Source organism: Neomonachus schauinslandi, chromosome 1 (assembly GCF_002201575.2).
Source record: "Neomonachus schauinslandi chromosome 1, ASM220157v2, whole genome shotgun sequence".
In the NCBI taxonomy this organism is placed as follows: Eukaryota; Metazoa; Chordata; class Mammalia; order Carnivora; family Phocidae; genus Neomonachus; species Neomonachus schauinslandi.
This window is the reverse complement of record NC_058403.1, coordinates 158883405-158903262: the sequence shown is the minus strand read 5'-3', so window position 1 is coordinate 158903262 and position 19858 is coordinate 158883405. Positions and strand designations below refer to the sequence as shown.

The following is a 19858-nucleotide window of genomic DNA, read 5'->3' as shown; positions in this document are numbered from 1 at the left end:
GGCGGGGGCCATGGCCAGCGCCGCCGAGCCCCCCGGCAAGGCGGCCGAGTACCTGCAGGAGCTGACCCGGATCGTCGCGGCGCAGCAGGAGCTGCTGGCGCGCCGGCGGCGGCGCATCGAGGAGCTGGAGCGCCAAGTGGCACGGCTGAGCCGCGAAAACGCCGGCCTGCTGGAGCGGCACCGGAGACACCTGGCCGCGTGCGCCCGCCGCCCCGACCCCGGCCCCGGCCCCGGCTCGCAGCCGCTCGGCGTCATCCCGGAGCTCGGCGGCCGCCGCGACAAGTAAGCAGGGACCGGGGGCGGCGGGCGTGTCGGGGGTGCTCGAACTTCTTGGGGGGCCCCGCTCCCCTCGGGGCCGGGCGGGGAGGCGGGCGGAGGCGGGGAGGGTGCCCGGCCGGAGGGCGCACCTGGGGACCCCCGCTCCCCTCGGGGCCGGGCGGGGAGGCGGGCGGAGGCGGGGAGGGTGCCCGGCCGGAGGGCGCACCTGGGGACCCCCGACCTAGGGCCGGACCCCGGGCGGGGACTGGGCTCCCCACAGGAAAGCGGCTCCGGGGCGGCTGCCCAGCGCTCCCACCGGCCAGGCTCCGCGGACGGACGGCTCCGGACTCGGGCTCCAGTGACCCCCGGGGCTCGGTTGCGGGATCGGCCTCGCCACGGGGTGCTGTCCGCGCGCAGACCTGGGGCTCTGGATAGCGGGGCCAGAACTCCTGACCCGGAGAGCCCGAGACCCAGTGCGAAGGGGGCGCGGGAGGCGCAGATCCCGCCCTCGAGCGGGCCTGGGTCACTCGCGGGTCGCCGTCCCTCCGGGAAGGACCCTGTGCTCCCTCTAGCTCGTGATGCGCCGAGCTCTCCTCCCTCTGCACGTCTCGGTCTCTTCTTTCGCGGCTCCGGGGTTAATACCGCGCCCGCCTCACCCTGGGATTACCCTGACTATTTCGGACCAAGGATTAAGCCGGGGACAGGATGGGGGCGGGATTGCCCAGCCGCGCTGACCCCCAGCGTCCCGGGCGAGCTTGCAGCTCTCGGGCGGCAGCCCGTTCGCCTCCCAGGGGTGCCCAAGTCGGGTGCGGGGCTCCTCTCCGCAGAAGTCCGGGCGCCCATCTGGGGCGAGCAGGGGGCACGGGGGCTTCAGGTGACTCCGGGGTTGCGTTCCTGGGTGCTCTGAGCCTGTCTACCCTCGCTGTCCTTCTGTCTTCGGGACCACCTGGCCACACTCCAGGGTTTGGACCCGGGGCAGAGGAGAAAAAACGCTGTGTTGGGGGTAGGGGGGTTAGCAGTCAGCAGTTTCCTGAAGGTTTCCTGGGAGGCGGGGGGGTAGGCAGGGATGATGGGGGAGGAGTTGATCCTGACTCCAAAATTCTGCAGGGCGGGGGTGGGGGTTGCAGATGGGGGAGGGGCCCCTGATTTAGAGTCCAGCTACAGTCATCTGAGACCCGGTGTCTCCCCCACCTTGTGGGGCTGTGCCAGGCTGTGGCCATGGGACAAGGGATGCCTGCCTGCCCCCCTGTGTCTTGCACCGGTTCTGGGCAGTGCTTTGGGTTCTGGTGGGCTCTGAAGAAGGAGGGCGGTGAGGGTGAGGTCAGGACGTGGGGCAGCCTCATGGCTCTGTGGTGGCAGGTCTGGTGGCAAACTCCTGCTTTCTGTTTATCCCAGGGAGGGAGGAGGGAGGCTGTGGATAACTCCTAGCTGGTGTCACTGAAAGAAAGCATAGACCCTGCAGCCTCCTCCAGGTGCCCCGCCCCTGGCTCTCTGGTGTCACTCCAAACCTCCCACAGTGGTTGTGGGTCACCCAGTGCTACTTGCAGGGGACTGAGCTCTTATCCCCCACACAGGGACTGGAAGAAAAGCTGGGGGCTGCCCAGGTGAAATCCTCAGCAGCTTAGGGAGGCGACACACAAGGGCAGGGATGCACGTTCCACTTTCCTAGGCAACAGTGACACATGCTGTTGGCAGATGCCTCCCAGCACCGTCCTGGGGAATGCATTCCTTTCTTCTTTTCAAGTCACCTCTGGTGACCAAGTGTGGGGACGGGGGGGGGGGGGGATTCGGACAGACAGTGAGTCCCGCTTGCTGTGGGGAATCCCCAGTGTCGCATCTGGGTGGTGCCTCGGAGTGGGGGGGAGCTGGGCACGTGGCTGCGGGGTTTATATCACAAGTCCCCAGCTCTGCGACACTGGCTTCCCTTCACTGAGACACAGCCAGGGCCCGTGATGGCATCCCCTTTGAGAGGAACCGTGGCAACACCGCCACCAGCCAAGTTCTAGGGCAGGGGAGCTTCTCCAACTTGACTGTGCCCACCTCATACCTGGGGATCTTGCTAAAATCCAGATTCGGAGCAGCAGGTCTGGGGGAGGCTCCCAAGCTCCCGGGAGATATGGTTGCTGCTGGCCCCCAGACCACACCGTGACGAATGAGACTGTGTGATACCAGCACATTCACAGAACAGTGGGCTCCCTCAAGATGGAGCACACTGGTCCCATTTCCCAGCATCCACTTCATTTCCCTGCCTTTCAGGAGGGAGAATGCTGGAGCCTCCCTCCCTTCATAGGAGACTCTTGCGGCGGGGGGAGGTGGGGGGGTAGGGGGGTGTATCATACTTGCCTTCTCACATACCTGGGGTGTAGGGGGAATGAGCTGAGGGCTCCTTTTCCACTTCTGGATTCACAGTGCCCACTGTCCATCCGTGTAGCGAAGTGATTGATGCCTGAGCATGGTTTAACCAACTTCCTCGAGAGCAGCCGACTTTTATGAAGTGCCTACTGTATGCAGAGCTGTTAGTGATGTGCTTGGAGAGACAAAGGCAAGAGCAGAGAACAGAGGAAGAGAATAAACAGCTCTGCATAGAGAAAGGGACATGGGTAGACTTGGGTCCCATGGCCGGCTCTGCACTCACCAGTCAGTGACCATGGGACAAGTCATGCCTCCTCATGTAGCCTCAGAGCTTTTCCTTAATGCACACGGAACAGGGATGATCACAGCTGCCTCCCATACCTTTTCTAATGGTTAAGGGAAGATAAGGGGCATGGAAGAGACTGGTATACAGTAGGTGCTTAATGCATTTCAGGTTCTTCCTTTGTCAATCAGTTTCTCCTTTCTTTGGAGCCCACTATGCACGGGCAGGTGGTGCGTAAACTTCTTGACAACCCGGGTGAGACCTCCTGGGGTCCAGAACTCAGGGTGAAGTTGGGGTTGGCCACCTGTGATTGAGCCAGGAACATTTCGGTGCGAGCTTCCTGAGGCGCCAGGCAGCGCCAGGCCACAGCGTCGGGATTACTTCCTGCTGGGGCACTTGGTTCCACTTTCTCCCAGTGCTGGTGCCCCCTCCCACCAGGGGGCACTGCCGGCGTCAGAACCCAGGCCCTCCTGCCAGCAGACGGGGGTCCTTGTAGGCAAGGGTACGTTGAGCGTGTCAGGCTAAGGCAGGCCTGGCTAACCTTATCTTAAGCAGCCACCGGCTGGCTGCTCTAGCTGGAGTCAGGAGCCCCTTGCCCCCTGCCACCATGTGGACAGGCTGCCCCTGCACATCCAGAAGGTGCAGGTCCCTACTCTTGCTGAGGACGGAGAGATGCAGGTGAAAGATCATTGACAAGGCTCATCCTGGGACAATAGTGATCTTGTACCACCTCACCCAGGCATGGTAGAAACTTTCAAGCCCAGAACTTTAAGCCCTTTCTCAGAAGTCCTCTGCTGAAAGATAGCATTGTGAGTTTCTCAGCTATAGGGACAACAGGATGATAACAGGGAAGAAAGAGGGTGCCTTTGGATATGTTGGATTATTTAATTGATTTTTCTGACATCAGAATTCATATCCAGTGTTTATACATTATAAATTGTTGCTACATTATAATGATGTTTCCAGAACCAAACCCTCCCACTAGAGGTTCGGGCACATAATAGATGCCCAGTAGATATCTGTTGAGTGGATGAAGGCAAGCGGGATCGATGAGAACTGCTGTGTTTTCCTTCACACAGTCAGTTTGAACTTGAGCAGGCCCTGCTGGTATCGGTGGACCTACAGAACCAAATCTCTGGTTAGCAGGGGTGAGTGCACTACGGCCACACCCCTTGGAGGCTTCCTGTGTGTCCCACACTGCTGTGGGGCTTTGCATTTACCAGTTCACTGCATGGCCACATCCCTCCTATGAAGCAGGAACAGTCACTGCTCCCATTTTATGGATGTGTAGACTGAAGCTTAGAGAGGTCGTGTGACTTGCTCAGGTTCTCCTACCCCCTAGCAGTGGAGCCAGGATCGGGACTCAGGTGGTCTGGCTCTAGCCCCCTGCTCTCATCCACCACCACCCACCCTCCCAGCTGCAGAATGATTGGATACCCCCGGGATCCTGTGTGACTCCCGGCCTCCAGGGCCAGAGGAAGCCCAGCAGGCCTGGCTTTTGTCCTGCCATGTGGGATCCCGTCACCAAGTCTGGGTCCTCAGCATCCCCCAAGGTGGTGGTGAGAGGGAGCAAGGGTTGAACAAGTCGACCCCTTCCAGCCTCTGATTTTCCAGGGTGTCCCGGCTGAAGTAAGCCCTGGCCCCCCCGAGGTTGGGGAGAGGGCCCTGTGAAGCGGCCTCCCTCGTTTTCTCGTCCCCTCCAGCCCTCAAGCACTGTCACATCACTCGGAGAGGACATTTTTCTGAAGCTCGGAGTTGGTGACTCACTCTGGGGGAGGTTTCCAGTGGCATTCAGTCTCTGTTGACTTACCAAACAAGCGCTGTCCCCAGGTCTGTGGTGACATTAACCGTGATGATGGTGCTGGCAGTTCGGAGGGGAGCTTACGGGTGGCCAGCGCAGAGGGGGCGGCAGGCAAGAAGTCATGACGTAAGCTGTACTCGGGAGGGTCCTGGCAAGACACCTCTGAAAGCGTTCTGTTCCTCAGAGTCGCCGGAAGTACCGCACCCATGGTCCAGGCTCTGCAGCCCCGAGAGCCTTGTGTCCCTGTGCCCTGGTCCCCCTCATAGTTAGAGTGGGGACCACGTACAGGCCAGGAGAGGCCTTGAGGGCTTTTCCTGATCCGAGAGGGTGGCGGCGAAGGTGGCAGAGGGAGATACTGTGTTCACAGTTTCGTGAGATAATGTTCTTGTTCTCCCGGCCAAGATAAAGCAGAGTATCCAATGCCGGGGAGGATGTCCCTCGGCCAGAACGAGCTGCAACATACACTGGGAGGCGGGTCCTGCTCGGACAAAATGTTTCCGACTCTGAGGGCCCAGGGCGAGCCGCTCCTGTTTTCCCAGCAGATGGTAGAATCCGCAGAGAGATGAGGAGAGTGTGTTTCTCTGAAGTTCTCTCCTAGCCGTCTGACAAGCTAAGCAAATGATTATTTTACAACCTGGAAAATAAATCGGGAAAAGCTTCTTTATCTGGCTCGGCTCGAGAAAAACAGGGAGCACACTGTGTGTGAGATGAAGCAAGGACCTGCTCCCGTTCCCACGTCTGTGCCCGCCTCCACCCTCTGTGTTCTGGCCTCCTGGAGGCTGCAGAGATCTTGGGGCTGGGCCGGGGTGAAGGGGGGGTGCCACATCGGGAGTTTGGGGGCATCGGCCTTATTTTGTCAGCTGGGTGGCTACTTGTCAGCTCTTTCATCTATGACAGTGTCTTGACAGCTGATGGTGGTTTTTGTTCTTTGCTCTCTGTTTCTGTGAGAAAGAACACCGCTTTGCCTAACTTGGGAAGGGCGCCATTCTGAGCTTGTCATCTGAGTAATTGCCACAGAGCCGCAGAAAACAACACAGACAGGCCCGTGTGCAGCAAGAACTGGGCTGGGGAAGGTGCACTGACCTAACTGGAATGGGGCAGAAGGCACATGTGCGGCCAGGAGGCCGTCCGGGGTCCCATTCGTGGCCCTGCGGTCCCATGGGCCTCGAGCCCGCCGCCCCGCATCCAGTGCAGACCCAGGCCAGGCTATGGCTGAAACGGCCCCAGCTGGGAGCCAGGCTGCGCTGGCCGGTGACATCACCCAGCAGCCTTTGGAGTCTGAATCCTGCCCCTCTGTGGGGCTCGTGTTTCCAGCAGGATACGCCAGACCAGCTCTTAGAAACACAAAGTGCTTCCATTGTAACAGGTGAAGAGCTGTGGTCTTGAGTATTTCAAATGCTTCCCCCACCCCGACTGCCCTGGCCTTGCTCTGGGGATCCTCCAGGCCACCCAGTGACCAACACCTGGAGTTCAGCCCTGCCCCGGCAGCGGGTATGCGCAGTCCCCGTCCTGCCCTGGCCACCGCCCAGCGGTGCGGGCTTTCCAAGTGAGGCAAAGCATCGCCCTTGGCTTCCTGAGGCCAGTTTCCCCGCAAGCCCCCCGCCATGTAAAATGGGGAGGGCTGCTTCTGTTCAGGAAGATCAGAGTCAGGCGTTGCATAAAGTGCCTGGCATTGGAGAACGCAGTGAATGGTAGCTCCGGGGGCAGGAACAGCTAGGGTATTGAGAATGCTTTTGAGGCTTGTCTTCCCTAATTTTTATTATGAAAATTTCCAAATATACAGGGAAATGGAGAGAACTGTACAAGGCAGAACACCCTTTCCGGATCTACAATGAAAGTTTTGCACTATTTTCCTGTATTTCCTGCCTATCCATCCTTGAGGGTATCTGGAGCCATGCTGATGGGGAGTTAACATTTATGGAGCGCCTGTGGTATACCAGGAACCAGGCTGAGCACTGCACGTAGGCCATGCTATCTGCATGTCCTTTTATTCACTAACTGTTGAACACGTGGGCAGCTCAGCCTGATTCTTGTCCTTGATCTGGGCGGCTCCCCTACCGCCTCTGCTTGGAAACCCATGGACGGGGACAGAGGCCTATAAAGAAGGTTGCAGAGATATTGGGCCAGGATAGGAAGTGGGGTTAAGTGGTGTACAGCCCCAGAGCAGGAAGCAGATGGCCACCCTCGGGTGTCAACAGGGGCTTCCTGGAGGAGGTAACATTTGAGCTAGAAAGAGGAGGAGGAAGATGGTATCAAGCCAGGGAAACAACACATGAGAAAGGGGAGGTGAGAGGTGCCAGGCAGGTTTGGGGAGGGGGAGGTGGGAGGTGTTGTCAGTGGCCACGCCAGGACTGTGAGTGGGGACAGTTGGGCCAGGTGAGGTCCAGACAGACAGGGACCAGCCCAGGGCATTTGCTTAGTACCCGGATTTCAGCCAAGTTGTGCGGGGGGGGGCGGTGTGGAGTGGTGAACAAGACTGGCTCATGGCTCCCAAGCTGTGCTGTGTCTGAGCCCTGATTGTGAAATGCTTGGTTTTCCTTCTTGGAGGAAGCAAGATTCACAGAGGAGCAGGATTTGATTATAGTCAAACCACAGTGATAACCGAGCCCATTCCAGGCACCGTGTGCTGACAGAGTCTCCATTGGCGGGCTAACGCTGTGACAGCTGTGAGCCATTATCATCCCATTTTGCAGATGGGAAAACTGAGGCTCTGAGAGGTGAAGCAGGTTGCCCGCGGTCACCCAGTGGCAGAGGTGGGATCGGCACCCAGGGCTGACTGCCTCAAGAGCCCATGCTGTTCACCACCACGCTGCGTAGATTCAAAGCTGTTTGCTGCTTTGTGTAAATGTTTCATGAAACATGGAGCCTTTTCCAGATCTGTATGGTCAGCTCCCCCAGACAACCCAGAATGAACTCCAGCACCGTCGCCCACCCAGGGACAGCTGTGGCTTTCCCTTTGAGTGGCAGAATTGGTGCCTCGCTGTTGTGGTCACCTTGGAGGAGTCACTTTACCGCCAGGAGCCCAGGTCCCTTTTTGGCAGGATGAGGGTGGAAGCCGGCTGCTGGTGGGGTGATCATGGGCAATGGGTGTGCACATGCAGGGGAAGGGACTCTCGAAGCTGGCAGGTGCCACCCAGCCGGTGCCAGGCATTCTGCTTTGAGTCAGCCCCACTTCCCCACCCCAAACCTGCAGGCATTTGCCAGCCTGCTAGAAAGCTGTTTGAGAAGCCACCTCGGGCCTTTCTCCATGTGTTCATTCATCAGGACTCACTGGGACACTTGGTCTTGTGGGGGGTTGGCAAATGTGCTCCTCTTCTGGCTCTGTGTGTCCCCCCCCCCCCCCCCCCCCCCCCCGAATCCCTTGTTGATTTGAATGGCTTGTTGGCTCTGTGTTTGCCCTTGCCTGAAGAGTGTCAGACCTCACGGAGAATCAAGACACCGGGGCCTGGCCCTCCTCATCCGAACCTCAGGGAACAGGGCGTCCAAGGAGGGTGTCCTGGATTGGCAGGTCTGGAGGAGCCTCTCACGGTCATTTGCAGCCTGTCTGCGAACTGTCTGATGTGGCAGGCCTCAATGAGGATGGTCTCAGTGCTCAAAGGAAAAGTCTCCAGCCTGTATCCAGCGGTCCTGGGGCAGCTGCTAGGGACCCTTGCAGGGATGTCCTCTAGTACAGAGTGCAGATTATTTGGAGATAGGTTGCAGGGGTCTCTGGACAGCCTGAAATTGAACATGAATGGGCCAGTGGCCAGTGTCGTCAGCTCGGGGGTAAGACTCTGATGGGGCTGTGGCCTGGAGACTGAGCTCTTCTTCCTCCCCCTTAGCATGTGGAATGTACCTCTGTGAGCCTCAGCTTCGTTTTCTCTAACAGGGGACAGTGGATCCAGGGGGACAACCAGATCTCCCTTTGGGGGTTGCCCTGAGAGGGGAGCATGCCTGGTGTGGTTGAGGTATGGTGAGAGACAGATGTGTCTAGAGCAGAGTGAGCAAGGGGACTGGACAGCAAGGGAGAAGAGGGGTAGGGGATGTGCAGCCAGGGTGTGCAGGGTGAGCAGAGCTGGAGAGGCCCAGAGGGACTTTGGGAGATAGGTGTCCCTGGGGTTGCTGCATAGAGGAGGGCCGGGACTGCACTCGGGTGTGGACGGGACCCCTGTTCCTGGGGAAGGCAGGGGCCAGTGAGTAGGAGGTTGCGGAAGATGCTACGGGACTCGGGGTATGGGGTGTTGGGAGGTTGGCTCAGGGTGCTGGTAGAGCTGAGCAGAAGCACATGGGTTGTGGATAAAAGGAACATGGTCCCATACTGTTCCCTCACCCAACAACTACCTGTCCAGATGGGAAGGAGAGAGCATTGCTTAACCAGAAGAAAAGGCTCCAGATGGCGGAGTGCATGTAGGTTTTTGTTGCCTGCAGTATTCTTGGGCTCGGGAGTGAGTGGGGGCCGGCTGATGTCCCCGGACCCTGCCTCCAGTTCCCCACTCTCCCTCACCCCTCTGGAGAAGCAGCCCAAGCAAGGACTCTCAACTCCCCCAGGGTGGCTGGGGGTTCTAGATGGCTCCTGGTCAGGATACACACAAAGTACATACTCATACATAGTCAGGACACGCACCGCGGGGCCATACCACTCCCTCCACCACGGTCTGGTTGTATTGCCTCTGGCCAGTTACTTAGCCTCTCTGTGCCTCAGTGTTTTCACCTATAAAATGGGGTTATAAAACATCACCTCCCTCAGAGAGGGCTGTGAAGATTAAATAGGTAATACAAGTAGAGCAGAGTACCCCTCATGCTTGCCAATTTTGTTGCTGTTGTTCCCTCTTTCCTAGGTGGAGAAGAAATTTGATGTTAGAGGAAAGTCACAGGATTTAGAATTCAGACTGGGTCTTGGCGTTTATCTCTCTATTGTCTGTCTGACTCCTGCACATTTAATGTAGCTGATCATGAATCCAGCATCTTTGTAAGACGTGCCGTCATCATCCCTTTAACCTGCAGTTAAAGGGGGAGACTTACATTGTTTCAACAGGATGGAGGACTCCCCACAAAAAGGCAGAGCCATCTAGAATATTCTGCCCCCCCCAGCCCATTACAGGCTCCCATCTCTGCCTAGACTTCTTCAAGGCTCTGCTCTCACCCAACTCAGCACCTCTAAACTTGGAGGTGTGTAAAATCCTCCACCCACAAGGGGTGTGCAGGGAACCAACCACCCCCTCTCGATGCCCACCCATAGGCCAACCTACTCCCTCTCTGGCACCTATTGTGAGCCAGGCCCTGGGTGAGGGACTCAACAGATGCCACCTGCTGGGGCCTCACCACTACCAGCTTTTTCCCGTTTAACAGATGATGAGGACTGAGTTAAACAGTGGGAGCGGAGGCGTTTTGAAAGTCTTAACCCGTTCTGTGAGGGAATGCCTCCTCACCCAGAGATGGAACGTAAGGGATTATCATTACCACCCTCCATCAATAACAAGTAATAATTATGACAACTGAGTGGTTTCTTATAAACACTTGCTATAGCTCTGTGAAGTTCCTCTCTTGTCCCCAACATACAGGTGGGGAAACAGAGGCACAGAGAGGCAAGGGTGGTAGGGAGAGTGGTGGTTTGAACAAGGATGACTCAAGCACATTCCCAAGAGCTGCCATCTAGCCGTGTTTAGGGGACTCTTTAAAGTTCAGCCATTTGTGTTTTGAGAATATACTTTGTATGATTACAGTCCTTTTAAATGAATCAAGACTAGTTTTTTTGTTTTTGCTTTTGCTTTTTTTTTTTTTTTTTTTTGAGAGAGAGAGTGCGAGCAGGGGTGGGGATGCACAGAGAGAGAAGGAGAGAGAGAGAATCCCAAGCAGACCCCATGCTGAGCGTGGAGCTGACCTGGGGCTCCTTATCACGACCCTGAGATCATGACCTGAGCCTAAATCAAGAGTCGGACACTCAACCGACTGAGCCACCCAGGTGCCCCAAATCAAGACTCATTTTAAGGGCTCAGATATGATCTGTCCTGGAGAATGTTCCAAGTACACTTGAGAGGAATATGCACCAGCTGCTGGGAGGTGTTCTGGGCCTGTCTGTCGGGTCTGGTTGGTTTCCAGTGTTCAAGTCCTCTGTCTCCTTGTTGACCCTCTGTCTGACTGTTCTATCTGTTACAAAAAGCGGGGCACTGATGTCTCCAACTATTCCTGTGGAACTGCTTATTTCTCCCTTTATTGCTCTCTCTGTTTTTGCTTCATGTGTTTTGGGGTTCTGTTGCTTGGTGCATGCATGTTTAGAAGTATTGTGTCTTCCCGAGGGACCGACCCTTTTGTCCTTATAAAATGTCCTTCCTTGTCTGCATTAACAGTTTTCATCTTCAAGTCTGTGTTTGATATCTGTGTAGCCACTCCAGCTTTCTTTGGCTTCCTATTTGCATGATAACCCCTTTTCCATCTTTTTATTTTTGACCTCTTTGTGTCTTTGAATCTAAAGCGGGTCTCTTTTTTTTTTTTTTTAATTTTTATGTTAATCCCCATACATTACATCATTAGTTTTAGATGTAGTGTTCCATGATTCATTGTTTCTGCATAACACCCAGTGCTCCATGCAGAACGTGCCCTCCTCAATACCCACCACCAGGCTAACCCATCCTCCCACCCCCCTCCCCTCTAGAACCCTCAGTTTGTTTTTCAGAGTCCATCGTCTCTCATGGTTCGTCTCCCCCTCCGATTTCCCCCCCTTCATTCTTCCCCTCCTGCTACCTTCTTCTTCTTTTTTTTTCTTAACATATATTGCATTATTTGTTTCAGAGGTACAGATCTGAGATTCAACAGTCTTGCACACTTCACAGTGCTTACCAGAGCACATACCCCCCCCAGAGTCTATCACCCAGTCACCCCATCCCTCCCACCCCCCCCCCCACTCCAGCAACCCTCAGTTTGTTTCCTGCGATTAAGAATTCCTCATATCAGTGAGGTCATATGATATGTGTCTTTCTCTGATTGACTTATTTCGCTCAGTATAACACCCTCCAGTTCCATCCACGTCGTTGCAAATGGCAAGATCTCATTCCTTTTGGTAGCTGCATAATATTCCATTGTGTATATATACCACATCTTCTTTATCCATTCATCTGTCGATGGACATCTTGGTCTAAAGCGGGTCTCTTAGCACATACTGGATTATGTGTTTTTAGTCCATTCTGCCAGTCTCCCCCTTTTGATTGGAGTGTTTAATTTACTTGTACTCAATATAATTGTTACTAAGGTAGGATTTCCATCTGCAACTTTGTTATTTACTTTCAATAAGTTTTATATCTTTTTTTCTTCCTCTGTCCCTCCCTTACCAACTTCTTTTGTGTTAAAGAGATCTTTTCTAATGCAACATTTAAATACCCTTGTTGTTTTAGTATGCAGGTGACGTTTTCAAGCATACTGAGACCCATTTGAAAGGCAGAACATCCCACATGTCCTCTCCACACCCAGAGAAAATGAAGGCAGGGGCAGGAACCAGACAAGAGTACGTTGAGGGGAGCCTAGAAGTGACAGGCCCCAGGGGAGAAAGCTGCCAAACAGGGAGACGGGGACACGCGATGGACACGTGATGGACCCAGACACGCTGGGTGGGCACTGAGGATCCAGCCCAGAAGCACCCATGGGGACAGGGAGAATGAATTCTTTGTCTCTGGGGTGCCTATAAGAGGCCCTGCCTCAGGGTGGGTTTTAATGAATGTGTGGAAGGGAGGAAGGAAGGATGGATGGACAGACGGACGGACAGATGGACGGATGGACTCAATCTACCAGTCAGTCTGTAAGCTCTGGTCCCCTGTGGCTGTGTAACAGCTCACTCTTCTGAGACTCCGCAGGTCAGGGCTTGGGCTGGGCTTCACTGGTGGCATCTTCTGTTCTCTTTGCCGGTGGAAGTTACGCAGTGGTATTCACGTCCCGGATGAGCAGGTCCGGCGGGTCCGGATGACTTTGAGTACCTATCTGGGAACTTGTGGACAAGTCTGGAAGGCCGGGCTCAGCCGGAGCCGCTGACCCGAGTGAGCGCACGTGGCTGCTTCAGCACGGTGGGCTCGGGGAGGCAGGCCTCTCCCTTGGAGGCCTGGGGGTCCCAGCGCCAGTGTTCCGAAAAGTCTGGTGGGAGCCACGAGGCTTCGTCGGAGTCCGGGGAGGCCACTTGTGCCACCTCCTGCTGGTCTCAAGGGGAGGAGGAGCAGGGGTCTGCCACTGTCCTTCATCTGCCGCCTCGGGTTTGCTCAGGCCACGTTGTCACTCCCCTGCCCTAACTAAGGTTGGCACAAGTTTGTGTTGCAGCCTGCTGGCAGGCGGGGCCCACACTGTGCCTCTCTCTCTCCACCCTGTCGTGGTGACCTGTCTGTGTCGGATAACTTAGCAAGTGGCCATATGTCCTGAGGGCCTTCTCATTCTACAGTTCATTCGGAGACCGGCTCCGCTGAGCCTGGGATGTCCCCAGCTCTGCCACCTGGCCAGCGACGGGGTCAGGGGACCCGAGCAGGCGACAGTCCCCCACCCAGTGGGGGGAACGCTTGCCCACTCTTGCCAGCACCCCCCTCACTCTGAGCTGTATTTTTAACTCCAGCCATACGGCGAAGCAGCCAAAACATCCAGAGAGGAGAAAGGGGGTCTGGAGGAAATCATTGTCGCTAACGAGTTCTGGATAACTGCAGTCATCAAGAGCACAGCGTTCTCGTCCCTGCCGTCTCCCCCGGCATCACGGGCCTTGGGAGCGTGGCACTTCTGCAACGGGACCTGTTGTCTGTGGGGGGCCGGTGGGGCTTCCCACAGATGCGCTCTCATCCTGCCGGGGACCTCAGGGGACTCCCGGGGGAAGGGCCGTCACACATGGGCCTGGCCCAGATCCAGGGAGAGGATGCTCCAGAGGGTGCCAAGCCCTGAGCTCCCACTCAGGGAGCACGCAGGAGGTGAGCACCCTCTCCCTCTCCTTTCCACTCCTTCCCGGGCCTGTTCCTCTCACCACACGCAGCTATTTCACTTGCCCGGAAACCCGCCCCAGGTGGGGTGGCCTGGAGGCTGCATGTCCTCTGTACTGGCACCCGCTGCAGACATGTGCTGTTGTCCCACCTTCGTGCCTTTGCCCATGCTGTTCCCTCTGCCTGGCATGCCCTTCCCGCACCTCCATGCCTGCCTCCAGAAAGCCCACATGTCCTTTATGGACCAGCTCCCCTCTCAGAACTTTCATGATTTTATACACTTTGGAATCCGTCCTCTCTTTAGGTTTCTTCTTGCAGGCCTAGGTCCTCCAGGAGCCCCCCATCTGACTTCCCACGACCGTGCCACGCCGGGGTGCCTGCCTCTTCTCACTCTGTGGCAAGCAGAAGCCAGGTCCGGCTCGCCTTTGGGTGCCCTCCCAGCAAACTGCTTATATTTAAAATCAGACATTTTAGATAAATCCATGATTGTTATGTGGACGAGTCCAGGGTCTCCAGAATGAAGAGTGCACACCCCTGGGGGCAAAATCCACGATCCTTTGAGATACAGGAAGAAAACAGTGGGACTTCTATTTCCCTTGATTATTTAACATCATCCCTCAATGTCATTTTGGTGGACTCTGGTGATATGCATATTATCAGTATAGTGCCTCCATTTACTGTGTGGATGTGTGTTCAAACTCATTAAAATGTCTAGTGGCTGAGTTTCTACCGCTTTTCTCCTCGAGGCAGGTATTTTCCTGGCACTGGAGATCTCCACCATGAGATTGGCTGAAATAAGCATTTATTGAGCACCTGCTGTGTGCTAGCTGATTCCTCCCCTCCCCCTTTTATTAGAGAGAGAGAGAGAGAGAGAGAGAATGGGGGGAAGGGCAGAGGGAGAGGGAGAGAGAATCCCAAGCGGACCCCCCACTGAGGCAGAGCCCGATGCAGGGCTCAATCGCACGATCCTGAGCTCATGACTTGAGCCGAAATCAAGTCGGGCACTTAACCGACTGAGCCACCCAGGCGCCCCCAGCTGATCCCCTTTTTATCTGCACAGCTCCACTTTAGAGATGAGGAAACTGAGCCCAGAGAAGTGAAGCACCTTGCTTGGGGTGGCACAGGGGGGCCCAACGTGAGCTGTGACCCCCAGAGTGGTGCTCTTTCCATTCTGCTCTGTGTCCGGTGGTCGTGAGGCCCACTGCTGGCCAAGATCTTGGGCTCTGCCCGTGGCAGGGTAGTGGCAGGGATGGGAGCTGGCCTCCCCTGTGTTTCTGTGGCCTCCGGAGAGGGTGGGCCTGCTAGCCATGGCCTGGACATGGCATGCAAAGTCTCCTCCCTCGTGGATAGGACTCAGCAAGCCTGGTCCCTTTGTCTACCCAGAAACTTGAAAGCTGCAGACCAGGAGGCGAGGACATGGATGGATCTGGAGGCCAGTGGCCCAGCAGGAAGAGCATGGCCCTCTTGTTTAAGAAACATGCAGACTCTGGCCCCTGGGGGGGCACAGCACAGCATGGGGGTGGGGTGGGGGAAGCTGATTCATCACTATCTTCCCAGATTTCCCTTTACCAGATACCAAAAGTCCTGTCCCTCTTAGCAGGAGGAGCCCAGAGGGATAGGAACAGCAGCTTTTATTTCGCCAGGAAGTCAGCTCCTCTTCTCGGCAAGGACTGCTTTTATTGTAAAATGTAGTGTCTTTAATCTCTCCACTGAACTGGAACTTCAGGTCCAATCCACTAAATGGTTATAGAGCCTTGTGTGTGCAGACGTGTGCCAGGGAGGGGGACAGGTTCGGGGGCACAGGAAGGTGACCTCACAGCCTGGTAGGGAGGCAGGTGCCCCCTGGCCTCTCCCCTGTGCAGGGGGGCTGTGAGGAGAGCCTGCTGGAGAGACTGCTGGGCTGGGGAGGTGAGGGAGGGGGTTAGGAGGGACAGGAAGCCCCAGACAGTCTTGGTACCTCCTTCCACACTGCCCTTCAGGGACTCCACGTCCTGGGTTTTACCTATGTCCCTCTAGGAGGGGGCTGGCTTTCTTTTTCTTCTCAAGGTGACAGCTTCAGCTGAAGCTCACAATTTTTCTCCCCGAGTGGTTCTCCTTTGCTTTAATTTGATCGAAACAAACCACTTCCTCCCCAACACATGAGCTGGTGGCCAGCCTGTGCCCCCAGGTCTAATGGAAAATTCCCCAGCTGGGGTCTGGGCCTCTGGGGCCTGTGGGCTCAGCTCAGCCTGGCCACACCCCAGGTGGAGCTGCTGTAGTGAGACCCATGCTGGGTCCTCAGGTATCTTCTACAGTTGAGACACCATCTCAGGCAGTGGTCTAGACGTGGTCTCGGTTGCACAGGGAGGAGGTCAAGGGCCGTGGGGTCGGTATTGGACACTGTCACTTCTCAGACCCTGTTTGCCAAGTGCAGCTTGATAGACAAAAATTGCCAAGGTGGTGGGTGCACACAAGTCTGGCTTTGGAGACCGGCTCTGTCCTGAGCAGCCGGGACGAGGCTCCTCATCCGGAAAGGGGGCATAAGAATAGGGAACAGTGCTGTCCCCGTGGCACAAGGCCAGTAAGTCCAGACTGGCTGTAGGAAGGCACACTCTGTAGCAGTCCACAGTCATTATTATTTTGGAAATTTTGGGAGAATACAGACTGCATTTCTTAGCCTCCCTGATACTTAGAGATGGCCCTGTGGCCCCGTTCTGGCCATAAGTGTGGTGCGTAGCTTCCAGGATATGTCTTTTAAAGAAAGGATGGGTCTTTTGCCTCTTGCTCCTTCCTGTTGGCTGGAATGAGAATGTGGTGGCTGGTGCACAGGTAGCCATTTGTGGATTGTGAGGACAAGGGCTGCACCACAGGGATGCAGTGAGCTAGAGGGAGCCTAGGCCCCTGATAACTGGACTGCCCCTTTACTGCCTACCTCCAGGCTAGTACATGAGAGACTAAAACCATGTGTTTAAGCCTGTGTTCGTACATTTGGTTTTGGCCCCTCTTAGTCAGTCCTAAGCTTACGGTGAAGGTGGTTTTACAGCTGTGATTTGAAGATGTTTGACCACATCTCTGGGAGCCTGAAGCCTCAGAGTTTGAGTCATTGGGAATGGAGGTGGGCCCCCTGGGGACCCTAGTGTTAGGATTGTTGCTAAATTTAATCTTATTCAGCGAATAAGTTACTTCATACAGTATGAGTCACAGAGGCAGAGGATTGGCTGACTCAGGCCCCCTGGACTCTGACACCCAGGGGAAGTGATGGGGGCCGGCAGGGTTCTCTCAGGGGAAGAGTCTGTGGGTTAGCTGGATGGTTGCTGCTCCAGCCAAGAAGAAGGGGAAGAAGCTGGCCTTTTGGAAAGTGGGAAGGGGGGTGCCTGGGTAGCTCAGTAGGTTAAGCATCTGATTCTTGATTTCAGCTCAGGTCATGGTCTTGGGGTTGTGAGTTCGAGCCCCTCATTGGCTCTGCACTCAGTAGGGAGTCTGCTTGAGATTCTCTCCCTCTGCCCCTCCCCCTGCTCGCACACACTCTCTCTCAAAATAAATAAAAACAATCTTAAAAAAATATATTAAAAAAAGAAAATGGGAAGGTGGACAGGTGGATAGACCTTCTGGGAGGAGGAGGGGCACCCCAGCGACAGCTCAGAGCCCTTTGGTCCATTTGCTCTCAGCCGCCTGCTGGGAGACAGACAAACAGACAGACCTTGATGGATTGTGGTGGGGGTGTAGAAACAGAGACAGAGGGACAGAGGGAGACCCAGGGAGAGGCAGAGACTGAGAGATGTGTAGGCAACCACATGTCTGGGACTCTCCGTCTCTCTCTTCCTTCCTTTCTTCCCACATGTGTTGAATTAGTCATTAATTTATTCATTTATTCATTCACTTAACCAGCACTTGCCGAGCCTCCTAAGTGCCAGCCTGCAGCCCAGGATGCTGGAGTCAGCCCTCAGGGGGATGCCTGCTGGTGTGCGGGAGGTGGAGGGAGGGCGGAGGTGTGCCCATCACAAAATGTGTCTGCCGGTTGTGTTGGGGGCGCTGATCAGTATCCGCAGGCTGATTCTGAGACGACTGAGAATCATTGTAAGAGTCAGGGTGAAAGTAAGACTGAGTCCCAGATGGGGTAAGGTGGGCAAGGGGGTGGAGTTTTACTGTTTGCCCCCAGCCCTGCCCCTTCCCCTGTGTTCCAGGTGTGCCTCACTGCTTCCCCTCCACACCCCCCACCCCTGCATCCTTACCCAGCAAACCAGATGCTCTCACAGGCAGGGGAGGGGCCTACTTGGATTGAAAAACCAGTCTGAGTTTGAAAAAGAGGAATTGTGACAGGCAGTGAGGTGGGGGTTGGGGCCCAGAGCCTGAACCTGGGGGCCTCCTGAGTCAGCTACCAGGGTCTGTGGAGGGCTGCTCTGGGAAGGGGATTTTGGAGCCAGGCTTACTGGGGTCCCCCTGCTCTGCCAGCTCAACAGCGAAGCCAGAGCTTTGGGGCTATTTATATCCACTCCAGCATATCTTTTGATCTCTGTGATCCTGCGCAAAGCCCAGTCGTGCTGGATTTTGCGTGCTGGTATCCTGGGTCGACAGGCTCAGGGACAAGGACTGACTTCAGAGAAGGGCTGGCTAGAAGGACCTCCTCATCCACACCCAAACTCAGGGGGGCTGAGAACTTGGCCAGAGTCACCAGCTTATGTGTGCCAAGCCTTGTGTTCTTGTCTCTCTGTCCTGAGGAGGTCAGGGGTAGCGCTGGTAGGAACCAGGCCTCACTTGAACATTGACTCTGTCTGTACCAGGTACTTTTTTTTGTCCAGAAGAGTGTTATTTTATTTTTAAAAAGTTGTGGCAAGGGGCGGCCCCTGGGGGCTCAGTCGGTTGAGAGTCTACCTTTGGCTCGGGTTATGGTCCTGGGGTGCTGGGATCAAGTCCTGCATCGGGCTCCTTGTTCAGCAGGGAGCCTGCTTCTCCCTCTCCCTCTTCCTGCCCCTCCTTCCTGCTTGTGCGTGTGCACGCACTCTCTCTAATAAATAAAATCTTTTAAAAAAATAAAAATAAAAGTTGTAGCAAATACACATGACATAAAATTTACCACTGTAACCATTTTTAGGTGTCCGGGTCAGTGGCCTTAAGTACCCGCACAGGGCTGTGCCGCCAGCCCCACCAGCCATCTCCGAGAACTCTTCTCGTCTTGCAGAACCAAAACCCAGTCGCCATTCATCACTAGCTCCCCATTCCTCCCCCCTTGACAGCCACCATTCTGCTGTCTCCAGGAACTGGGCCGCTCTCAGGACCTCCTATAAGTGAGATCCTACAGCATTATCTTTCTGTGACTGGCTTCTTTCACTGAGCATAATGTCCTCAAGGTTCATCCATATTGGCGCCTGCGTCAGAATTCCCTTCCTCTTTAAGGCTGAGGAACATTCCAGTGTATGGATAGACCACATTTGGTTTATCCACCCATGTGTTGATGGACACGTGAGTTGTTTCCACCTTTTGGTTATTGTGAATAGTGCCGCTCCGAACATTCGAGACCATACTTGTAAGTCTTCAGGGTGTTTGCCCAGGAGTGGAGTTTCTGGGTTATATAGTGATAAGCTAGAGGCTTTCAGAGAGAGCAACTCAGCTCTCACAGAACTACTGAGCAAAGTGGTACTGTCTGTGTTTTAGGAGATGAGGAAACTGAGGCAGGGGAATGGGAGGAGGTGGGGATGGGAGTGGTTGCGGGGCAGCTGCACGATCCTCTGTGTCCTGGCTCTTACCCAGAGAGATGCGTGGCCCGCTCCCTCACTCCCTTTTGGGGGTCCACTTCCCTCAGCACTGAGACTCTGGCTCTGAGACTCTGGCTCTTCCCCGCCGATCCTTCCTCCCCCGTTTTCCTTCTTGGCACGGATCCCCTGCGCATCATGCTCTGGATGTATTTGCTTCTTACCTGCCTCCCCCCCAGAGGATGCTGGCTTCACGGGGGCAGGATTTTGTGTGTTTGCTCATTCCTGAAGCCCCACCTGCTGCACACAGTAGGCCCTCAGGAAAGACTCACCGAGTGACCGATGGCACACGGCAGGCATTCTCTCCCCTTCTCGCCGCTTCTGCACAGCCTCGGCCCTTGTTTGGAGGCCCAGCTGAGGGGCCCTGCACCTGCTCCCAAGCCCGGCCTCGTCCCCCCACCAACGGAGCTCCTCTCTCTGCACCTGGGGCAGCTGCCAAGGACGGCCCAGGCCTGGTGGCCTCACGCCCGTCCCTGCCTAGCGCTGCGCTCAGGGCTGACAGTGATGAACGTCCCTCCAC

General features: G+C 55.7%; 1 protein-coding gene across 1 annotated transcript in view; it reads left to right on the top strand.

The window, feature by feature from the left end:
- Positions 1-10: 10 nt before the first annotated feature.
- The window catches only part of IQSEC1 (IQ motif and Sec7 domain ArfGEF 1), a 387553-nt gene continuing 367705 nt past the window's right edge, over positions 11-19858 (top strand). Inside the window, exon 1 of the mRNA XM_044920968.1 lies at positions 11-282. Coding sequence (XP_044776903.1) covers positions 11-282 — 272 coding nt within the window. The remainder of the gene's footprint in view (positions 283-19858) is intronic.